General features: G+C 36.3%; 1 protein-coding gene across 7 annotated transcripts in view; it reads left to right on the forward strand.

Moving 5' to 3' along the window:
• igf2bp2b (insulin-like growth factor 2 mRNA binding protein 2b) overlaps window positions 1-20,686 on the forward strand; it is a 44,275-nt gene extending 23,589 nt beyond the window's left edge. For 3 of the 7 annotated variants that reach the window (XM_084107022.1, XM_084107023.1, XM_084107024.1), the window contains 11 exons: window positions 6,668-6,973; window positions 9,642-9,776; window positions 10,001-10,123; window positions 12,455-12,590; window positions 13,848-13,979; window positions 14,162-14,230; window positions 15,093-15,209; window positions 15,849-15,923; window positions 16,068-16,199; window positions 16,638-16,751; window positions 17,581-20,686. In XM_084107022.1, the coding sequence (XP_083963148.1) occupies window positions 6,792-6,973; window positions 9,642-9,776; window positions 10,001-10,123; window positions 12,455-12,590; window positions 13,848-13,979; window positions 14,162-14,230; window positions 15,093-15,209; window positions 15,849-15,923; window positions 16,068-16,199; window positions 16,638-16,751; window positions 17,581-17,679 (1,314 nt within the window). In that variant the 5' untranslated portion in view covers window positions 6,668-6,791 and the 3' untranslated portion in view covers window positions 17,680-20,686. The remainder of the gene's footprint in view (window positions 1-6,667; window positions 6,974-9,641; window positions 9,777-10,000; window positions 10,124-12,454; window positions 12,591-13,847; window positions 13,980-14,161; window positions 14,231-15,092; window positions 15,210-15,848; window positions 15,924-16,067; window positions 16,200-16,637; window positions 16,752-17,580) is intronic. The other 4 variants (XM_084107025.1, XM_084107026.1, XR_014605119.1 and 1 more) reach the window with 3 other exon arrangements.
• Window positions 20,687-20,702: the final 16 nt, after the last annotated feature.

Consider the following 20,702-nt stretch of genomic DNA (forward strand, 5'->3'; position numbering starts at 1 on the left):
AATCGTGAATTAGTTATAAACAGGAAGCGAGCAAAGAGCACTCCCTTTATAATCACTGAAGCTGTCAATCACTTCAGCACTAGTTAGTTACCCCAGGCGGTCAGAGACCCCCGGAAAACATCCCCATTGGTCCAGTTCATAATCCCTCCTTGCAATGTATACTAACTGAATTGATTAGTATGCTTGTGTGTGCTATAAGAACCTGGTCACATGCCAGGCTGCTGGCGGTCTTGGTCATGATGTACTGTATATGAAGTCGTCGTTTGTGGATAAAAAGTCCTAAAGTCATGAAGAAGCTATCACACCCAATCCAGCACGTCACTTAGCTGATGTTGCATTTGTAGCATTACGATTGTCAATAAATGGACATCAGCTGAGAATGTTTGCTCCGGGACTTATGCCTGAGCGAACACTTGGCCTCAAACAATAGTAACTGTGTTCCTAGCAGCTGATAAAAGTCCCCTGTGAATGTGTGTGTGTGTGTATGTTGGACCAGTCGCCAGGTCTTGCCAGCTGGTGTTTAACCCCATCTTCAACTTCTCTCGTATGGCTAACACACACACACACACACACACACACACACACACACACACACACACACACAGACACACAGACACAGACACACAGACACACACACACACACACACACACACACACACACACAGACTTTCAAACAACCCTTTAAGTCATAAATCTCCCGTTCTGTATCATCAAATGATCCCATGTAACGACTGAGACAAATCAGACACAATTATTTGTTATATTTAACAAATAATCTTTAAAACTTACTCTGGGATCTATGGTCCCATCCCCCCAACAAGGGCAAGAAGGGTATTGGTTACCATGACTACGATCAGATAAGTTGGTTTTATTGCTGTTAAAAATGTGGTCACGTGGAAAAAGCAGAGGCCATAGAAAAGACCCAGAGCCCTTAAAACAGACTTTCCTGCATTAATTTATGGACGAACTGATCTATAAATGAACATGCACTCCAGGACACTGTGTGAATGATTTACTGTCTTGTGTAGTGTCTTTTGATACTATTATGTCTTTGTATTTTATGAGAGAACTAGTTAATGCAACCCCACCTATATCATGTCTCCTATCTAATTAATCCTCATTTAATGACTCACACTTTAGTGCACATTGCAGGGCTCCAGACTAACTTTTCCACTGGTTGCACTGGTGCTACCAACTTTCTCAGTTGGTCGCACCAGCACATGATTTGGTCGCACCAAATTGTTTTTTTTACAACATAGAATTAATCAATGCATGCTGATGAATAGTTGTCCTAATCTGCGTGCCCTAGTTTTGCACTGATGTAAAAAGACTGGCAGTGACACAGGACCTCATGTTGGCAAAATGTTTTAATCTTTTAAATGGCCTCTACACAAGCCCTTCTCTCTCTTGGCCTTCTCTTGTACATTCGGGTTGCTGTCCTGCGGGGCCGCACCAGGCCCCAGACCCCAGGGCAGCAGGCCTTGCCTCACAACCAGCCATGTGGTCATTCAGGAGAGAGGGAAGTCCCTCAACCACAACAGAATCAAGGACAACATCAGGAGTTTGGCACAACTTCTTTATTCAATGCAGAAGAAGTCCATCGCAACTCCAACCTTAAACTCTTCCGACTTTCTCCCTTCTCCTGGTTGCCCTGTGTGGCCTCTCCGGCCCAGGTCTGGCAAGCCAACATCTGCGCTCCAGCCACATACTCATTAAGAGAGAGAAAACCTTCAACCAGAACAGAGTCAAACAAACCATTCAAGTTCATCAACATTTCTTCATTCAATGCCGAAGAAATCGATTACGACTCATGGAACCATCAAAATCCCTCTTCGGGAACTTCACAAAATGTTTTCACTGCAAAGGCCATGCATGTATACATTTAATGAGGTGCTCTGAAAATGATAAGCTGATGGTATTTTTCATAGTTAAATGGATCTTTTCCATAGTTCCATTTCCTGCTTCCGGTTTCATTCTGTCACTTACCATTTTACCCAAGTATGTGTGATTGTATGTTGTGTGTTTAGATATAGGTATGTTTGTGATTTTAGTTAATAAAACCTGTGCACAATACGTTCTGATTCTCTGCTTGCAACAAAGTTTATTTTACGATTTAGATTGTGACTACAGGCTCTTAGTAGTACTGTACAGTTCCCTTCCCCGGAAATGAACATTTCTTAGAATTAATAAACAATTATCACTGAGTGTTCACGGGACGAACAGGTTGATTGATTGTAATATTAATTTTACTACATTAAATTAATTATATTAACTGATCAAAATATTCATAATTAATTATTACAAGTTATGATTGATTATTATTTATTTTGAGCTAATTTGCTACACCATTAGCTAATTTAAATTTCTAAAGTCTGTGAACGTGGGGATTTTCTCCCTGTGGGATAATAGGTTAATGGATCTGTTTGTATTTAAATGGCAGTACTAGTCACAATGAATGAATCAAACATCATCAGAGTTTAGGTGGCAGTTGTAAAAGATGGGTTTGACGGTCTGCTGTGCATTGTTTTATGTATCTTAAATGTATGTGTGTGGTGGAAGAAGTGTTTTGGGGTTTGGATGATTTCTGGTCTCCGGGGATCTTATTTTGGAGTAAGGCTGGGCGATAAATGATATCATATCGAGATTGTGGTCAAATTTACATCAATAACAATAAGAACTGGACATTTTTACTTGATATGGATTAATCTAACAGCCTATCACACAGCAGAAATAAATCTGACAACAGCCAGTCAGTGAATGTTGCTAATAAGTGATTTCTGTGTGTCTCTGTGTGAAAGAACGGAGCGGTTTCATCTGATACACAAACTCACATGCATGTGGCGCTCACTGTGTTTTCAGCGTCTGCCGTCTCAATATATGAGGGCATGAGCACATGAACTTCATCTCCAGAGCTACTTTGAGTCACTTCACAAGCTTTTCACTGTTTCATTTGAGAAAAACTACCGTCAAATACACTGAAACGGAAAGATCTTCACGACAAACCGTCAAAATAAGTCAGTTTTAACTTGATTGACAGTATATATATATCACTACTGTAGCCTATACTAAAATGTACTTCTCAAATTAATAATAATATTCTTATTTCTGAGAAATGTCACACAACCAAGATATTTTTTTATTCGTTTTAAATGTATACAGTTCTGTTGTGCAGCATCTTATTTGACAAAAAATAAAAATACGTTTTGTTGTAAATTGTTATATTTTCATTTGATTCCATTGTGAAAGCTAAATTAAATTGTTAAAGTTTATATACATTTGTATTAAATCATCAAACACACAATCCCCCAAAAAATAAAATGGAAAACACAGAATTTAGGGAAATATAAAATGGATTTCATGGGGCCCTAAATTAAAAGGTAGCTACTCTGTGGAGTTTAATTGTGAACAAACAAGTTTACATGTTTGCATTCATTGTCAAGGACTAACAAATATGTGGAAAGCATTTCCTTCCGCATTAATGGTATGTAAATGAATATTGTGATTAATATCGATATCGTATGATATGGAAAAAAATATCATGCTAATATTTTTGCCCGTATAGCCCAGCCCTGTTTTGGAGCTTTGATCTCTGGGAGGTCTTTCTCAATGGGTGGGTATGTGTGTGTTGCGGGTTGTCTGATTTACTATTTCCTGTCATAAGGAGACAGACTGGCGCTCAGTAATTGTACCAGCATTTGTAGTGAGGTTGTGCACCATTCAGAGTTGAACTGAAATGCTAATTCAATTCGAGTTCATTTCCTGAATTTGTTTTGAGTTTGAGAAAATACCATTTATACTGAATGACGTAATGGGAATGATTGAGTGTGTATCTAATTTCATTACATTTCATTTTTCTGTGTAAATTACACATAAACAAGTTATCACACAGCTTAAATAATTAAAATACGTCTCAAATACAATGTTGTATTTAATTTATACACTACAGTTCAAAAGGTTTTTTTGAAAGAGAAATTAATACTTTTATTCAGCAAGGAAGCACAAAATGGATCAAAAGTGAAAGTAAAGTCACTCATAATGTGACAAAAGATTTCTATTTTAAATAAATGCTGTTCTTTTGAACTTTCATCAAAGAATCCTGAAAAAAGATCTTCCATGTTTTCCACAAAACTATTAAGCAGCACAACTGAGTAAGACTAAAGCCTGGAGTAATGACTGCTGAAAATGCAGCTTTGACATCACAAGAATAAATGACTGCTTGCTGTTTTTACTGGATCAAATGAATGCAGCCTTGAGTATAAGAGACTTCTTTTAAAAAATATTACAAATCTTAGTGACCCCAAACTTTTGAACAGTAGTGCACTTCATTATATCCCATTAATTAATTCATCACATAAATTAACATTTAATTTTATGCATCACGATTGAGGGAAAACAATTTTTTTTTAGAATGCTCCAATTTGCTTCATATATTAGTTTATAGATTCTGTATTTGATAATGAATATCTATTATTTTTGTTTTTATAAATATTATCTGAAAACAATGTGATGGACATTGAGCTCTATCTGTGTTAATTTGACAGTATTAAGCAGTTGAGAGAAATACTGTGTGTCTAATCAAACACTGTATTCTACTTATCAGGGAATATGTAAGCAAAATTATTGGTGCAATTGAATATTTTGTTGCAAAACTTGTGTCGGTCTAATGAAATTCTTCTGCTGAGTGACTTGATGTTATTTGAACTGCAATACCTCTTCCTGTCATTTCAATTCAAATTCCTCATGAATGAATGTGAGTTTTAAATGTCAGCATTTTGCCTAACCCTGGTAGTGAGATGGGTTTCACAGCAGCAGGTTATGAGAAATCTACATTATTTTTATTTATTTTATGTTTTGAATACAATTATTCTGTTAGAACGGTGTCGTGTAAGCGGCCCCTAACTTAATAACTAATGATCTTCACGACAGAAGTGAATCAATCAATCAAAACTAACTTTAGCTGGACAATAACTTTATTCTAGAGCTGTTGTAAAGCCAAAACAATCTCTGTTACTGTAATTTCCTGTTATCACTGTAAAGCTGCTTTGAAACAATATTGTTAAAAGCGCTAGGCTATATAAATGAAGGTAAAATTTGGAATTCATCCTTTTATGACCTTAGGCTACTACTCTTGTTTTCTTAATCCATTCATTACACTGACAAAAGTCTTATAACCAGTTTTATGGGTGTCCGATATGGCAAAAATATCATATAACAATGCCTTTTTCAGACAGGATCACATTCCACGATCTTATGATTATTTTTCATGTTGCTTTTTAAGTCTATTTTGCAAGTCACTGAGTAGTACAGCCAAACTTATTTCCCCATTTTAAAAATGTAGCCATATTGGTAACAAAAAAGTAAAAAGAATGACAGACCACTTAAAGGTATGGTGACCAGACATCCCGAAAAATTCGGGACAGTCCTGAAATCTAAGCTGTTGTCCCGAATCCCGATTCCGGCCCTAACTGTCCCGAAAATTATACTAAAGCAAATTCTTGAGTAGTTATTGTCTGATAAAACATTAAAAACTGTCCGTGGAGGTTGAGTCGTCCCTCAGCCAGCCCCCGCCGGCTGCTCATTGGCTGCAGCATCTTTTTTCTTTTTTTGAAGTTCTACAAAGATACCGTAAGCCCGAATTTAGATGTGCATTGATAACGAGCGCAAGTTGCCGCAGCCGCGAGGACAGTGAATGTGCAGGCAGCCACTCGTAAAGGAGTGATTGATTGGTCGCGGCATGTAGTTCGGCCTAACTTCTGATGTCGGGTTACACAAAGCAAATCATCTACACAATTATTTAGTTTTGACCGACAATTTAGTTGTGATAATAATTTTGGCATAAGGCTTATTAGCGTTAGGCTATAGCCTGAAAGGTCTGATTTACACACTGTTACAACAGTCTTTTTTTTCCCTTTTTTTTCAAGAAAATGAATAAACAAATAAAATACTACATACACTTTACTGTTGACTGATTCTTAAAGCTACTGAAGTTTTTCAGTCAAGATCAGTGAGTGATTTTCTCTTTGTTGTTTGATTAACATTAATGGCACAGACTACTCTCACTTTTAAGACCGAGTGCACTGATCTAATAAACTGACACACATCCATACTGTTAACATTCACTTAAGATATAATCGATTGTGTTTATGTAAACCTTGTGTATATGTTTGACAGTGTTCTCGCAATAATATGCGAAAGAGAATTTAGTTCAATTCTCACTCGCTGTGTGTCAGGCTTTTAGTGTGTGCGCTCTTCGGGTATACGCTTTAGAAAAACTTATGGCAGAACAGCGTGCGAATAAAAAGTTTAACTGGCAATGCTTTAAAACGCATGTGAACTGATGGCGAACAACTGTAATGTCACGTGAGCATAACTCTACCACTGCTTTGCTAAACGTGATGTGAATGAACGTCACGTTGTGCAGTATGTTGGGACAGTGGTACCAGAATTGCAATCGATAGAATGTGCACTGTAGCACGATACTATGATCTTTCGTCAAAGGCAGATTGTGGAGACATTTTAATCATTCACAATCTAAAATCGTGATATCTCACACCCCTAGCCAGTGTAATGCTGTATGTTCCTTGTTGTGTCTGTTATTTGGGGGTCTGTGTTAAGTATGTCATGGCATAGTGATTGATCTCTCTCTTTCTCTCTCCTTTATCTCCAGGGCTGTTGAGAAGTTGACAGGCCACCGTTTTGAGAATCACTCCTTCAGTGTGTCGTACATACTGGACGAGGAGGCAGGAAGGGACGGGGGTGGAAGACCCCAGGTCCCGCGAGGGGCATCTAAAATGGGGACAGGAAGTCGGGAGCAGGAGTTTGGTCAGCCAGGGGCGATGGGAGGCCCCCAGGGGCCGAGGCAGCGTCAGCAAGAACTGCCTCTAAGAATCCTAGTACCCACTCAATTTGTGGGAGCCATCATTGGAAAAGAGGGACTCACCATAAAGAACATCACAAAGCAGACACAGTCCAAGTAAGAAGTCTTGATATTTTTTCAATCAGTACTTGTCTAATTAGTAATGTGTTAAATATAATTCATCATTATAATTTAAAGATGTAATTATAGTTTTTATAGCTATTATAGTTTAATGTCACTAATACGGATGACATTTCTGTGCCGATGATCAACAACTTGCTAAGGCTGAAGCAATATATATAATATAATATAATAATTTCAGATAGTTAATTAAAAATCACTTACTTGATACATTCAAAAACGTAGAATTTGGATTTTGTAATAGTGGTTAAACCAATATATCATCAATGCCGATATTTGGCATTATTAAAGGTGGGGTAAGCGGTATTTGTAAAACGCTGTTTGGAAGTTAGTCGGACCAACACACAAACGAACAACAACATACGTGTGTAGCCAATCAGCATTAGAGAGAACGAGCAAAAGGAAGATTTGAAGAAAGACTGCATAAATAGAGATATGAGACAATACAAAAGAGAAAAGCTCAGAAGGAATCACTGGAAAACATATGGTTATAACTGGGCAAGAGCTTTAGGACCTGCGTTAATATTAGAAAAGCTTTCCAGCGCTGGAGAGAGCAAAGCGGGAAGGCCTGAAAACAGACGCGGAGGTTGCTTTGATTCGGCTCCACACGAGTAACATTAAGTTACTGGAGCTGCTGTGCTGTTGGCAACTAACAACCAACTCTTGTTTGTAATTACTATTGTGTACTGCTGTACGTTCATTTTTGGCGCTTCCTTGTCATTCATTCATCATCTGCGATTTATTTTTTGTGAAGCATTATTTTCTTGCGCTTCTGCTATGATAAACAGACATCTACTCTTGGATTGCGTGTGTAACAGAGCCCAGCTAGTGAGAGTCGCACTAATGACTGCTGAATGACGTGTCTAGCGTCTCGCCTCGCATGCAGGGGCATCGGGGTTCCAGGCTGACTCAGAGCAGGGTGGTTAGGATTGGAGGATGAGTTTTGGAGGCGGAGCATTGAAGAGAGGGATGTGTTTGTTTGATTTCAAATATCAATAATGTCCAACAGCGTTTTTGAAACACCACTTACCCCACCTTTAATTATCGAAGGTGTGTCCGATGAGTGTATGAAGCAGGCCTGAGAACCCTGCCCCTGAGCTCAGACCATCTTTGTTCAATAATAGTTGTTTTGAATAATTGAAAGCCAAGTGCTTAATACTTAAGCCTTTTAATATCTAAAGAACATTAAATGCCATAAACCTCACACACTTTGGCATATCTAGCTGTTAGATCTTCAAGTGTGCATACTCTGTATAAAGGTGCATATACATTGCAAGGATGGATCGTCACGCACAAAGGATCTAAGCTGTGTGAGTTGGATGTGGACAGTAGAATTCGGCTGCCACTTGACATGCATGAGCAAGCAACTTTAAATCCTTCATTTCAAACAATGCTGTGCTCTATCCGGTTTGCTGCTACGTATGTCATATTCACTGTGTACATGTTTAAAATTAGCTTAACCTAGTCCTTATTTGAGAAAATATGAATGCCAGTGTGCACAAACTTACCAGATTGCTAAGGTGCTGGGATACAATATCCCAAAGGAATGTAAAGTTGTGTTTCTCGGAAACATCACAGAAAGTGTGCGGAAGGAGGACCTTTATTTATCCAAGATTTTATTATCTGCGGCCCGAAAGGCTATTACTAGACTTTGGCTCAAATCGAACATCCCAGATCAACAGCAATGGACAAGTTTAATTCAAAGCATTTTTATAATGGAAAAATTAACCTACACTATAAGGTGAAGAGAATCATCATTTAAGGAAAAATGGAGAAAATGGACCCATTTTCTGGCCCTAGAGTCCGCATAACTGTTCTTCCCAATACAACTGTACACTGAGTGTTAATTTTGTGAGATTCTACTGATTGGGTTTCTGGTAAACTTGTGCAAAAGATGGTAGAAGTATTGTGTATGTAAGGTTTATTGATCAATGATTTCGATGATCACAGTTTTACTTATTTTTGTATCAATTGTACTAGATGCCTCCTCCTTAGCTTCCTTTGATTTTGTTCAATGTATGTTACCTTTTTTGTTGTTGTTGTCATAAAACTCCAATAAAAATGAAAGTATAAAAAAAAAAACTTACCAGATTGCTGAGTTGGTTGGTTTCCGGGTTGTTGTTTTTTTTGTTATTGTTTTTTTAAAATACTATAATAGTATTACAGAATTAAGACGTTTCTATATTATGTATACATCTATTTATTTTACAGATTTTTTTTTTAATCAATTTCATAGTATTTTTTAAAACTGATTTATCTTTTAATTATTTATTTCTAAATATTTTATAAAATATGATGCAAATTAAGCATAATAATAATACAATGAGCATATTTGTTTCACAAACTACAGCAAATGTTTGTATGAAACAAACCCTTTGACACAAATGTTTATTCAGAGCTATTTCATTTGTTCAAAGACAACTATACAGAGCACAAAGGGATGGAATAAACCTGCAGGATTCTTGAGGGTTGTTTTTCTTGTTTGACTAATTTAAACGTAAAATTGAAATCTTAAAAATGCTGCTTTATATGCTTAATTCAACATTCAGTGTCTTTCTGGGTCGTAATTACACATTGTGTATTTAACTACTTGTGACAATGTAGTTCAGAAATGTGATAAATGTCATCCTTCTCTCTGTCTCAGGGTAGATATCCATCGTAAAGAGAATGCTGGGGCGACTGAGAAGGCCATCACTATCCACTCATCTAAAGAGGGCTGTTCACAAGCCTGCAGGATGATCCTGGAAATCATGGAAAAAGAGGCTAATGACACCAAGATGTCAGTATTTCATCTGACTGTAGGGCATATTTAAGTTTTATATGCTTCATTCGCTTTAGGATTGTTTTTTTTTTTTTAAAGACAAATCATTTAAAAACATGTTTATATGTAAATAAGCTCATGGTGTTTATTAAGTTCAAAAACTGCACCAGTTCAAAATATAAATAAATAAATAAATAAATACAAACAAACAATTAATATTGTGTACTTTCTCTCTGTGTCAGTGTTGAGGAGGTTCCTCTGAAGATCTTGGCCCACAATAGCCTTGTTGGGAGACTCATAGGGAAGGAGGGCAGGAACCTGAAGAAGATAGAGCAAGATACAGGGACCAAGATCACCATCTCTGCGTAAGTGTGCTCTACATCCATTAAAACTGCTAACAATGTCTTTTATAGGGGTGTAATGATTCACTCATTTTCTCCATGCATATTTAATTATATTTAATTTATAATATTATTGAATATTTATTTATAATTACAAATCCTGCCGAAGCATATGCATTGATCTTGAAACATTTGTTTTTATTCAGTAATCGATTTAAAATGCTATGAATCGAATGAATTACAATTCGATAGTGATTTAATATATATAAACATTAAATTATATAGATATTTATAATTTTTATTATTGCATGGAAATTCACTGTTATTTTCTTTAAGGTAAAATACTCTAATACTCTGGTATCATTGTTTATTTAGGCAAGCAGAAGGCATTTAACTCTCCCCGCCAGAATTTTTTTTAAAGTTGCCAGCCACCTCTAGCATTTTTGATCATTCATGGCCCACAGAATATTTTGTTATATGAATAACTGAAAATATTATATCTGAACAATATATGAAAAGAAAGAACTGACCATCTGCTTTTATAAAACTACAACAACAACAACGAGTCCATCAACACTCCTAAAGCTTGCACAGTCCTATACCACTTCCTGGGTCGACATTTCATTCAGTAACATTAGGCAGTTTTGATTTATATGCTGTTTAATGTCGATGATCGTGTTATTTTACATATGCATCTGCTTGCATATGCTGCTGTCGCTTGTTTCTGCTTCTTCACATGTCTTTTGATCAGGAGATTAAATACTCTTTCAGAAGATGTGTCATAGCATCCCCTACTGTATAACAGTGGAAACATGGAAAGCCGTAAAATTTCCGTTAATGGCGGGGAAGCGTTGTCTCATAAATGACGGAAATTTTCATCAATGGCGGGGGAAAGAGTTTAGTCTTATTATACCTCAAGTCCTCCTAGGTGTACATGACGACATTCTTTCAGTCAAATACAATCGGAGTTATATTAAAAAATGTCCTGGCTCTTCTAAGCTTTATAATGGGAGTGAATGGCTGGAAAATATTTGAAGCCCAAAAAAGTGCATCCATCCATGATAAAAAATACTCCACACGGCTCCGGGGGGTTAATAAAGGCCTTTTGAAGCAAAGCCATGGGTTTTTGTAAGAAAAATACCTATATTTATAACTTTATAATCTAAAATAACTAGCTTCCGGCAGATGACCATGCACATACTACGCAAGTCGACTTGCACCACAAGAGTAACCCGTGACGCATGTATGACGTAGGATGTAGGAGTATCGTAAGCTTAGACCCCTCTCGCGGTTTAAACAAATAAGACTGTGCAACAAACTGAAGCTCCTTTTCTATTATATAGAAATCCTCCAACATTTCTCTTCAAAATTTCTAATTCGTGACCGGTGTTTTGTTTTGCTCTTTCCTCTGAGCTTCCGTGTTCGTCATTACGTTGTGCGTCGGTTCAGGGGTTAATCTTCCACAGTAAATCGATGCGTACGGCCGTCTGTCGGAAGCTAGTGATTATAGTTTTATAGATTATAGTTTATAAAGTTTTAAATATGGGTATTTTCCTTACACAAATGCATGGCTTCACTTCAGAAGGCCTTTATTAACCCCCTGGAGCCATATGGATTACTTTTAGAATGGATGGATGCACTTTTTTGGGCTTCAAATTTTTACTAGCCATTCACTCCCATTATAAAGCTTGGAGGAGACGGGACATTTTTTAATATAACTCAGATTGTATTCATCTGAAAGAAGAATATCATATATGCTAGACACACAGGATGGCTTTAGGGTGAGTAAATCATGGGCTAATTTTCTTTTTTGGGTGAACTATCCCTTTAAGAGAGAATAATAGATCAGAACATCTGGAGCATTAAGGTTGCATAGCCTATACATCAACATTGCACAATACTTTTAAAGCACTTTTAAATTGTGGCTTATATAAATTTCTACATATACCAATTTATTTTAATATTAAAATAATAAAGTGATGCAGCATCATTAAGAACTCATTAATCGCCCTGAAGGTCACTGTGTAATTCGCATCCTGCTTAAGACATTTTAGGGTAATCATTTAAATAACTCTATGAATTAACTTAGAATTACAAATAATACAGAATTAAATCATTAATCTAAATCGAATCTCATTGGGAACTGAATTAAATTGTTCTGAATTAGCATAAATTGTTCTGGAATCGATTGGAAAACCTATGAATCGTGGAACCAGTTAATTTGCTGTCTACCCAAAGATGCACACCCCTTGACCCCTTGTCTCATAGGAACCTAGTTAAGAGATTGAGGTTTAATTATGTATGTATTGAATGTTCATCTCATGTGACAGTGCTTATTTCCTTCTTTTTGTGCAGATTACAAGACCTGACGATATATAACCAGGAACGTACCATCACGGTGAGGGGAGGGGTGGAGGAGTGCTGTAATGCAGAAATGGAGATCATGAAGAAACTTTCAGAAGCCCATGAGAATGATGTAGCTTCACTTAATGTAAGTAAATCATAGCTTAGGTTACAGTTTATTGGTGGGTGGATGGATATTAGTTTGGGATATGTCTGTCAGTTGTTTCTAGAGATATGAAGTCGTTTTGAAACAACATGGATTGTGACTTGATACTTTAGAATAGAGTTTTATTCATAATTTGTTATTAATGCTATTTCTTTTTGTTATCTCTTCCTAAACACCCTAATCCCATAACCAGATACTTGTTTATCAGTAAAACATGGAAAAATACCTTTACCTGCCATGCATCAAACCCAGATGGGACTTTGAACAAAAATTGTATTATTATGATTATTAAACCTCAAGTCTGAATATATATATATATATATATATATATATATATATATATATATATATATATATATATATATATATATATATATATATATATATATATAATTTTTTTTTTATATATTTTGTCAAAATAATTTGTTCAATCTATTGACGCCCTATTTAGATATGAAATATAAAGAGTTATGAATGTGAATGGACATGTGCTCCAAACTGTACTGTTTGCTACTCAGCGTGTTTTGATTCATTCAGATCTAACCTGACCTGACCTGACCTCTGTGCAGTTATGTGGAAGTTTGTGCTCTATGAAAATCTGTTGAGTTGCTGTCAAAAGTAAAAACCCATGTTTGTAGAACTGTTAAACTGTACTTGATTTGAAAAACGTGTAATTATAAAACTGCATTGTAGAAAAATACCTTTTTCCAATCTTGTCCTGGGACTGAATGCAGTCAAACAACTACCCAAAGAGTTTCCTGTGTTCTTTTCTGTGTCATCAAATATTCTTAAAAAACCCCATAAAATAACATTGTTGAAACAAGATCCAGTTTTACGGACACAGATCTTCCAACATACACAAATATAGCGTGACGTACAGTATAATTTTGGAGAATTATATTCATTCAAATTGTAATGCTCTAAACAAGTAACACTTACCAAATAAATAAATTCATGGACTTTAAGTTGAATTATTTATTATCATTATTAATTGATTGATTATTGTATCTTGAAGAGTTGACTTATCTTAGAGCTTCTGCCTCTACAATAGAAAACAGGCAGTGATTATCAGGCTTAGTGTGGATGTAAATTGGCATTAACTTAATTTGCTGATTCAGTAACTGTTTGACTCATGCCTCACTTAAACCTGTGAAACTGAGCAAGATTGATTAACATCACTCACTCATAAAGGCTCACGTATACTCTTAAGATTCACATCTCTCTCCATATTGGTTTCAGCAGCAGACTAACATGATGCCAGGTCTAAACATGAGTGCATTAGGGATCTTCTCCTCTGGCTTGTCTGTTCTCCCCCCAACCTCTGGTCTGCGTGGATCTCTGTCCACCCCTGCCAACTACAGCCCCCTGCTGGTGAGTATCAGGATGTGCTATATCAAGACACTTGACTGCGAATGACTTTACAAAAGAATGTGTGAGGTGTAAGGGGTGTGTGGGACAGTGAATTTTCTTTCATCTTAGTGTGTATTCTCTCTTTGTAATTTCGGGTTACATTCATCTCACCACATGCTATGGGTGTATGTTTGCCATCACAGGGACCCTCTTCAGTAATGGGGGGCATGTATGGGGTTCCCTCCTCTGGAGCATTATCTCTTCAGCAACTGGTGAGTACTTGTTATTAAATGTGTATCTCAAAAGAACTCTTAATTTTTTTCTTACTTTGCACACTACTGTATATTGTGACAATCTGAACCTCCTGAGAAGCCTTTCAATTAGATATATGCTACATAAAAAACGTATTTTTTTTATCACTAGATAACTAGTTTGTGACACACTGAGCTGCCATGTTTTAAGCCATTCAGAATACATTAGAATGTCTTTTGAATTCCAGTTAAGTTCCTGAATTTGACTTGAAGCATCAAACGGATGCACAATTGCATTCGAATTTGAAATTGAAATAAATCCATGCAAAAGTGTAGTTTTTAAAAATACCTTTTATTTTTCTGCATGAATTATGCATGAACATGTTTATATATGGCTTATTTCCAGAAACATTAGATGATGATAATAATCAAAGTTTGTATTTGAATTTGTAGAATGTAAAATTTATAGATATTTCATTATATTTACGTAATTAACTTTAAAATAAAAAAGGTCATAATTAAACTTTTAGTAACACTTTACAACAATGTTCAATTTGTTAAGATTAGTTAAAGCATTAGCAGCATTGAATTAACCATGGACAATACTTTTACAGCATTTATTAATCTTGGTTAATGTAAATTTCTGCTTGCACTATTATATTATAATTTTAACATAATTTTATCATTTAAAGACCCCCCTTTTGGTTAAAATAGAAGTTGTATAACTGAAATTGTTGAATTCTGTTTGAACAATTTTGTGAAGCCAATGCTGTTTACTACTGTGAAGCTGCTTTATTGTGAAGCAGTCTGTATTATAAAAGTGCTATATAAATATACTTGACTTGACTACTAGGAGTAAAGGGTGTCTGTGTGTGTGTTTCAGTCTACTGAACAGGAAGTGGTCTATCTTTTCATCCCCACTCCAGCAGTAGGAGCTCTCATCGGGAAGAAAGGACAGCACATTAAAGAGCTGGCACACTTCGCTGGAGCCTCAATAAAAGTGAGGCACATGCTGATCCCACTACAGTTGCGAACAATAACCAGTTTAGCATGAGACTTGAATGAAAGATTAGAGTGGACCAGATTGTGTTCTAAGTTGTTTTTCCGGATTAAGAAAACCTTCAAAATTGGACCAAAATCAAAATTATATTTAGAGTCAGTGCGTTTAAATTAGTTTAAAACTAAATGTGCTGGTAAAAAATTGAAACATTTTAAAACTTCTGTTTAAGACCATAATAATAATTTAGACCATAATATTTGCTTTTAAAAATATTTGTCAAGTATTTGGTGCCAATTCAGCTACTGGAACAAGGCTACCAAATAAGAATAATGAAATATGACAGGAAAATAATTAATACTTGTATCATACAGAGAGGACACATGTAAGTTTGCACTAGATAATCAGTTGCACAAGCAAGAACGCAAAGCAATTATACAACACATTATTTAATGGCTGGAACTACATTGCTTCAGAGACTAGCTATATAGGTTGTCTTAATGGGCTTCTGGTAATCACCTTGCAAACTCTTAACAGCTAGTTTATTTGTATTGTATCAAGGTATCACTGACACTTCTAGCGGTTTAAGTTGTCCTTTATACTCAAATACTTAAATCAAGACACTGTTTTGTGTCACTGCAGATTGCTGCACCAGACAGTCCTGATGAGCCTGAGAGGATGGTCATCATCACCGGACCACCAGAGGCTCAGTTCAAGGTAAAAGCCATAATTCAGTCGTTTATGCTACTGTTTTTCAGGATACAGATTTGATCAGGCAGGACCCAGCTCAGGGTGTTTTACATCGACCTCTATATTCATCCCTCATTTCTCCTTTACTCATCTGTGTATGTGTGGCTGTAGGCACAGGGAAGGATATATGGGAAGTTGAAAGAGGAGAATTTTTTCACAGCTAAGGAAGAGGTGAAGTTGGAGGCACATATAAAAGTACCTTCATCCGCCGCCGGTCGAGTCATCGGGAAAGGTGGAAAAACGGTATGTGTGCTTTGTGAACGTGTGTTTACACATGGTTTTAACATCTGTCTCGGGTGATCCAATCACAAGTCAAGTGAGTCAGATTGCTATTTACACCTGGTAGTAACATGCGTGCGTCTGTCACCACTTGTGATCGGATTTCGAGGGACTACCTGCATCTCTGAATGTGTTACAGCATCTTGATCAAAATAAAAATAAACAGCACACCTTGCTTTCAAATGTATTTCACAATCTTGCTACAAACAGGATTTAAAAATGTCATATATGCTCATTGTCATTTTAGTCTGGTTCTTTCATGAAGTAAACCTCAGTAGTTGCTGTTGGTCAACATCATTGCCCATCTTTAGTTTAAACCTATGAAACACTTGTGATTTCAATGTTAATATCAGGTCTAAATGGGGTCTGTTTGTCTAATCTCTGACCTCTGACCACCCACAGGTCAATGAGCTACAGAATCTCACCAGTGCTGAGGTCATTGTACCACGGGACCAGGCACCAGATGAGAACGATGAAGTGTTTGTTAAGATTATTGGGCATTTCTTTGCCAGTCAGGTATGTTTTTGATATTACTCCAGGCCTTGGTTACACTTTTATTTGAGTCTAAAACACCAGTGTGAAACCAAGTCAAGTTTATTGTTTTTCATATTCCATCATCATTTTTGTCCATCCATTAAAAGTCCACACAACCCATAAAGACATCACAAGTAATCTATAATCAAGCGGTTTAATAAGTCTTAAAGTATTTTAAAAGAGACACAATTGTCTTAGTTTTGGCTTTTATTCACATATAAACCTTGATCAACGCACGTACATATGGTAAATAAGTTCAAATATGTTTGCTTGATGCACAAGAACCAATATGTACTTTGTATGAGTTGACGTGTCACACAAGCACGTTTAAGCTTCCACAATAAGGTTTGTTCTCATGCATCAAGCAAGCACAGTTGAGCCTCCTTTTATCAAATTTGATGTGCTTTATGTATGTGCAATGATCAGTGTAAGATTAAGTCTGTAAAGTGTGGTGGAAATGAACTTTCTTTACAACAAGTATTGGTTGTAGTGCTTAATCTAGCAACTGAGTACAACTATTGGCTGGTCCTAGATAATTACAAAGCATCATCAACGTGACATAATTATTATTCTAGAGATTCTTTTTTTCCAATCTCAATATCAACTTGTTAACAAACCACTGGTACTTTTGACTTTCCTCTTTTAGACTATTTATTTTATAGATTGCTAGGCAGAAATAGGTGTGCTGCTTTATTTAGATTTTGCATAATTTGTATCTTTTTCATTCAGGTTCTTAAAATATTAGCTGATGTAAATGATGTATTTGCATGTGCACTCCAGTCACCTTTGGCTACGGTGTGTTTGTTTGCAGACGGCCCAGCGCAAGATCAGAGAGATCGTACAACAGGTCAAACAGCAAGAGCGGAAACACCAGCAAATGGTGCCAACATCCTCACAACCATCAAAATGATCAGCAGATGCCAGCAAGCAGCAGATAATGAATGTAGCTCATGCGAGGACAAATCGAAATCAACAAAAGAAAGAATGAATTAAAGAGATAGACAAAGGGAGAGTGAGACCGAGCGAGAAACAGAGAGAGACAGAAGCTGACGAAGAGGACCAGCAGTAAAAAAACAACAACCAAAGAACTTAAAGCACAAAAACATTTGGTCGTGTGGATATGAATGAACCTGAAAGGTGATCGAGAGTGTTATCAGGTCAGAGAGATCTTCTTATGAGATGGACCTGATAATTCTTTGAGCTCTTTTTATTACTGATTAAGCTGATGTGAGACTGGATGTAGATCAGACAGCAACATAGTGTCGGCCCAGATCCGGCCCATATCTGGAACAGGTGGAATCCACATGTACCAGATGTGGCCCGGATCTGGGCCGGCACTATATTGTTGTCCAGGGAGGATTTGTGTACTGTGATGAGAGTGCTAGATGAGGTGAAGGCACACTGCAGGTAGATTTCTTAGAGACTTGCAGGTCTAGTTGTTCCATTATGTCTACTAATTTATTAAAAGATATAGGAAAATTGCACAGCAGTATGTTAATAAGATTCTAAAAAAAAAAAATCTATAGGTTTATTCAACAGAATTTTCTTTTGGAAATTAATGTCAGGCTATTTAATGTGAGTAATCAGATTTGTTTCTCGACATTTTCTAGTAACTAAAAGCATTAAGTGATGTTACAAAGGAACGTACATGATTTAAGTAGACACCTAACTTGTGCGCCAGCATTTCACTTCCAGTTCCTCAATTTTACACTGCTGAGTCTGAGCGTTCTCCTCTGCTTGCTGCCCTGTTCTCTTTTCTCTTTTTTTAATTCCATTTCTTTTTCTTAAATGTTTCCCTATTACCATCTTATTCCTCACACAGTATGAGAGCTGTCTGTGTGCCAACTGTGCATAAATAACTACAGTCCCAAAACAGAAGAAAATCTAGATTATCTTACTTTGGGAATTGAATGTTGACATCCAGCACAACTGCTTTCAACATATTCAACATATTTCAACATATCAGCATATTAGAATGATTTTTGAATGTTCTTGTGACACTGAAGACTGGAGTGATGGTGGCTGAAATTTCACAGCCCTCACATGAATTAATTACAAAGAATTCGAATATTTTTTAGAAGAAAAAATAATAATACAATATTCCATAATATTACTGTTTTTATTGTATTTTTGATCAAATAAATGCAGCATTGGTGAGCATAAGCAACTTCTTTCTAAAACATACAAAAAAAACTTTACTGACCCCAAACCTTTAAACAGAAAAAGCAGAATTTCATGTGCAATCTGCACTGTCTGTAGGTCCTGTGACGGGAGCCCTTTTAGGTCTTCCTGACACTCATAAATGCATACGATGCGAATGCCTTCTGTAAACATGTACTTTCTGTGTAGCAAACATGATTCTTTATTCCCCCTCTGATTTGTTGTGCTGAGATGCACAACATCTTCTGCAAGTGCATGTTTGCATTAGGCATTGTGTGCACAGACAGAATTTTTTGACAAAAGACAAGGCAAAAGTGATGTGTTGTTCTTTGTGATTATTTGAAAAGACATTTCCCCATTTTTTGTAATTTATAAAGGTGATTTGACTGGTGAAGGATAACAATTACATCATTAAGTCTTTTAATGTTGCACATTAGAAAAGGCTAATGGAATTAAGTTAAAAAATATTGGTTTTAGTATTTCTTGATTAAATGCAAATAGCCAGTATTTCAGTACTGTACCGTCTAAGCAATCATAGACCGTAACGTTGATATTAAGCAACTGATAAAACCGTGATTGAGACATGAAAATGATATATTGAAAGTCCACACAGCTTTGTGTGAACCTGTACAATATAACAGTCTACCTCAAGAACTGGGTACCTCAGTCTGATCTTTTCTCCCTTTTGCATATTTTGTATACCTTATAAAGCTCTCACACTTGGAGCATTTTTTTTATTTTTCTAAATAAAAGAACACGAAGAAAAAAAGAATTAGCGCAAGGCACCAACATTACCTGCTTGTTCTTGTAAAAGAGGTTTCAGACCCCTGCATCAGAAACTGATCGTTGCTTTATGGACCGTTTGGCTCAAATGAACTATTGAGGTTAATACAACTCTTGGGCAACTTGAACATTTAGGTTGACAGTACTTTGTTTCTTGCAGTTTATGTTTGTACTGAAATAATCGTCTTGACAGATACATGTGTATATAGTGTCTAAGAATACAGCTTAATCGTAGTGTTCTTCAACCAGTATAGGCACATTTAGAAGCAAGACGGTATCTTTATTTTACTCTGTTGCAAATGGCTCTGTCATTTTATTGTCTGTGTTTTTGGACAGTGGATGTCATATCTAACACGTCAGTTTTGAATTTGATTCTAACACCATATTTGTGTGAGGTTTAGTATAGGGATAATCTACAGTTTACTGCTGAATGTTAGTGTAATAATAATATTAGACAAGATTGAATTTGATCCTCTCAATTTGGGTTTCTGTAGTAAAATTTTGCTGTGTCAAACTGGAGGGATGTCCAGCTGTCTCAAGACCATTTCTTCTCATATCATTTATGAAAACGTGTACATGAAACATAATCTTTGCCGTATAACTTCTGCATCTGTCTTTCTTTTCATGCTCTACCATGTTCAAAATGTCTTTATAGACCACTTGTACCATAAATACTTTTGGGCATTGGATAAGGCTATGCTTTTAATGCTGATCTGAGATTAACATTTATAATGACATCATGTAATGGAAATGATGTAAATAATAAAACTAATTTCAGATCAGGGCGGGTGGGGGGCATATTCCGTTGGTATAGTACTTTGGGCTCTAGCCAACCTTGGGTGAGTTGGGGACAATAAGACTATTTGAGTGAACACTCATCAATACACTTTTATGTTTCCTGGAAGGGTCACACTACCCTCCTCATGGATATGAGCAATAAAGAGTCTTTAAAACAATGTTTTTCTTCATCTTTATATCAAGATTATTTGT

Source organism: Abramis brama (genome assembly GCF_963993115.1).
Source record: "Abramis brama genome assembly, chromosome: 2".
NCBI lineage: Eukaryota > Metazoa > Chordata > Actinopteri > Cypriniformes > Leuciscidae > Abramis > Abramis brama.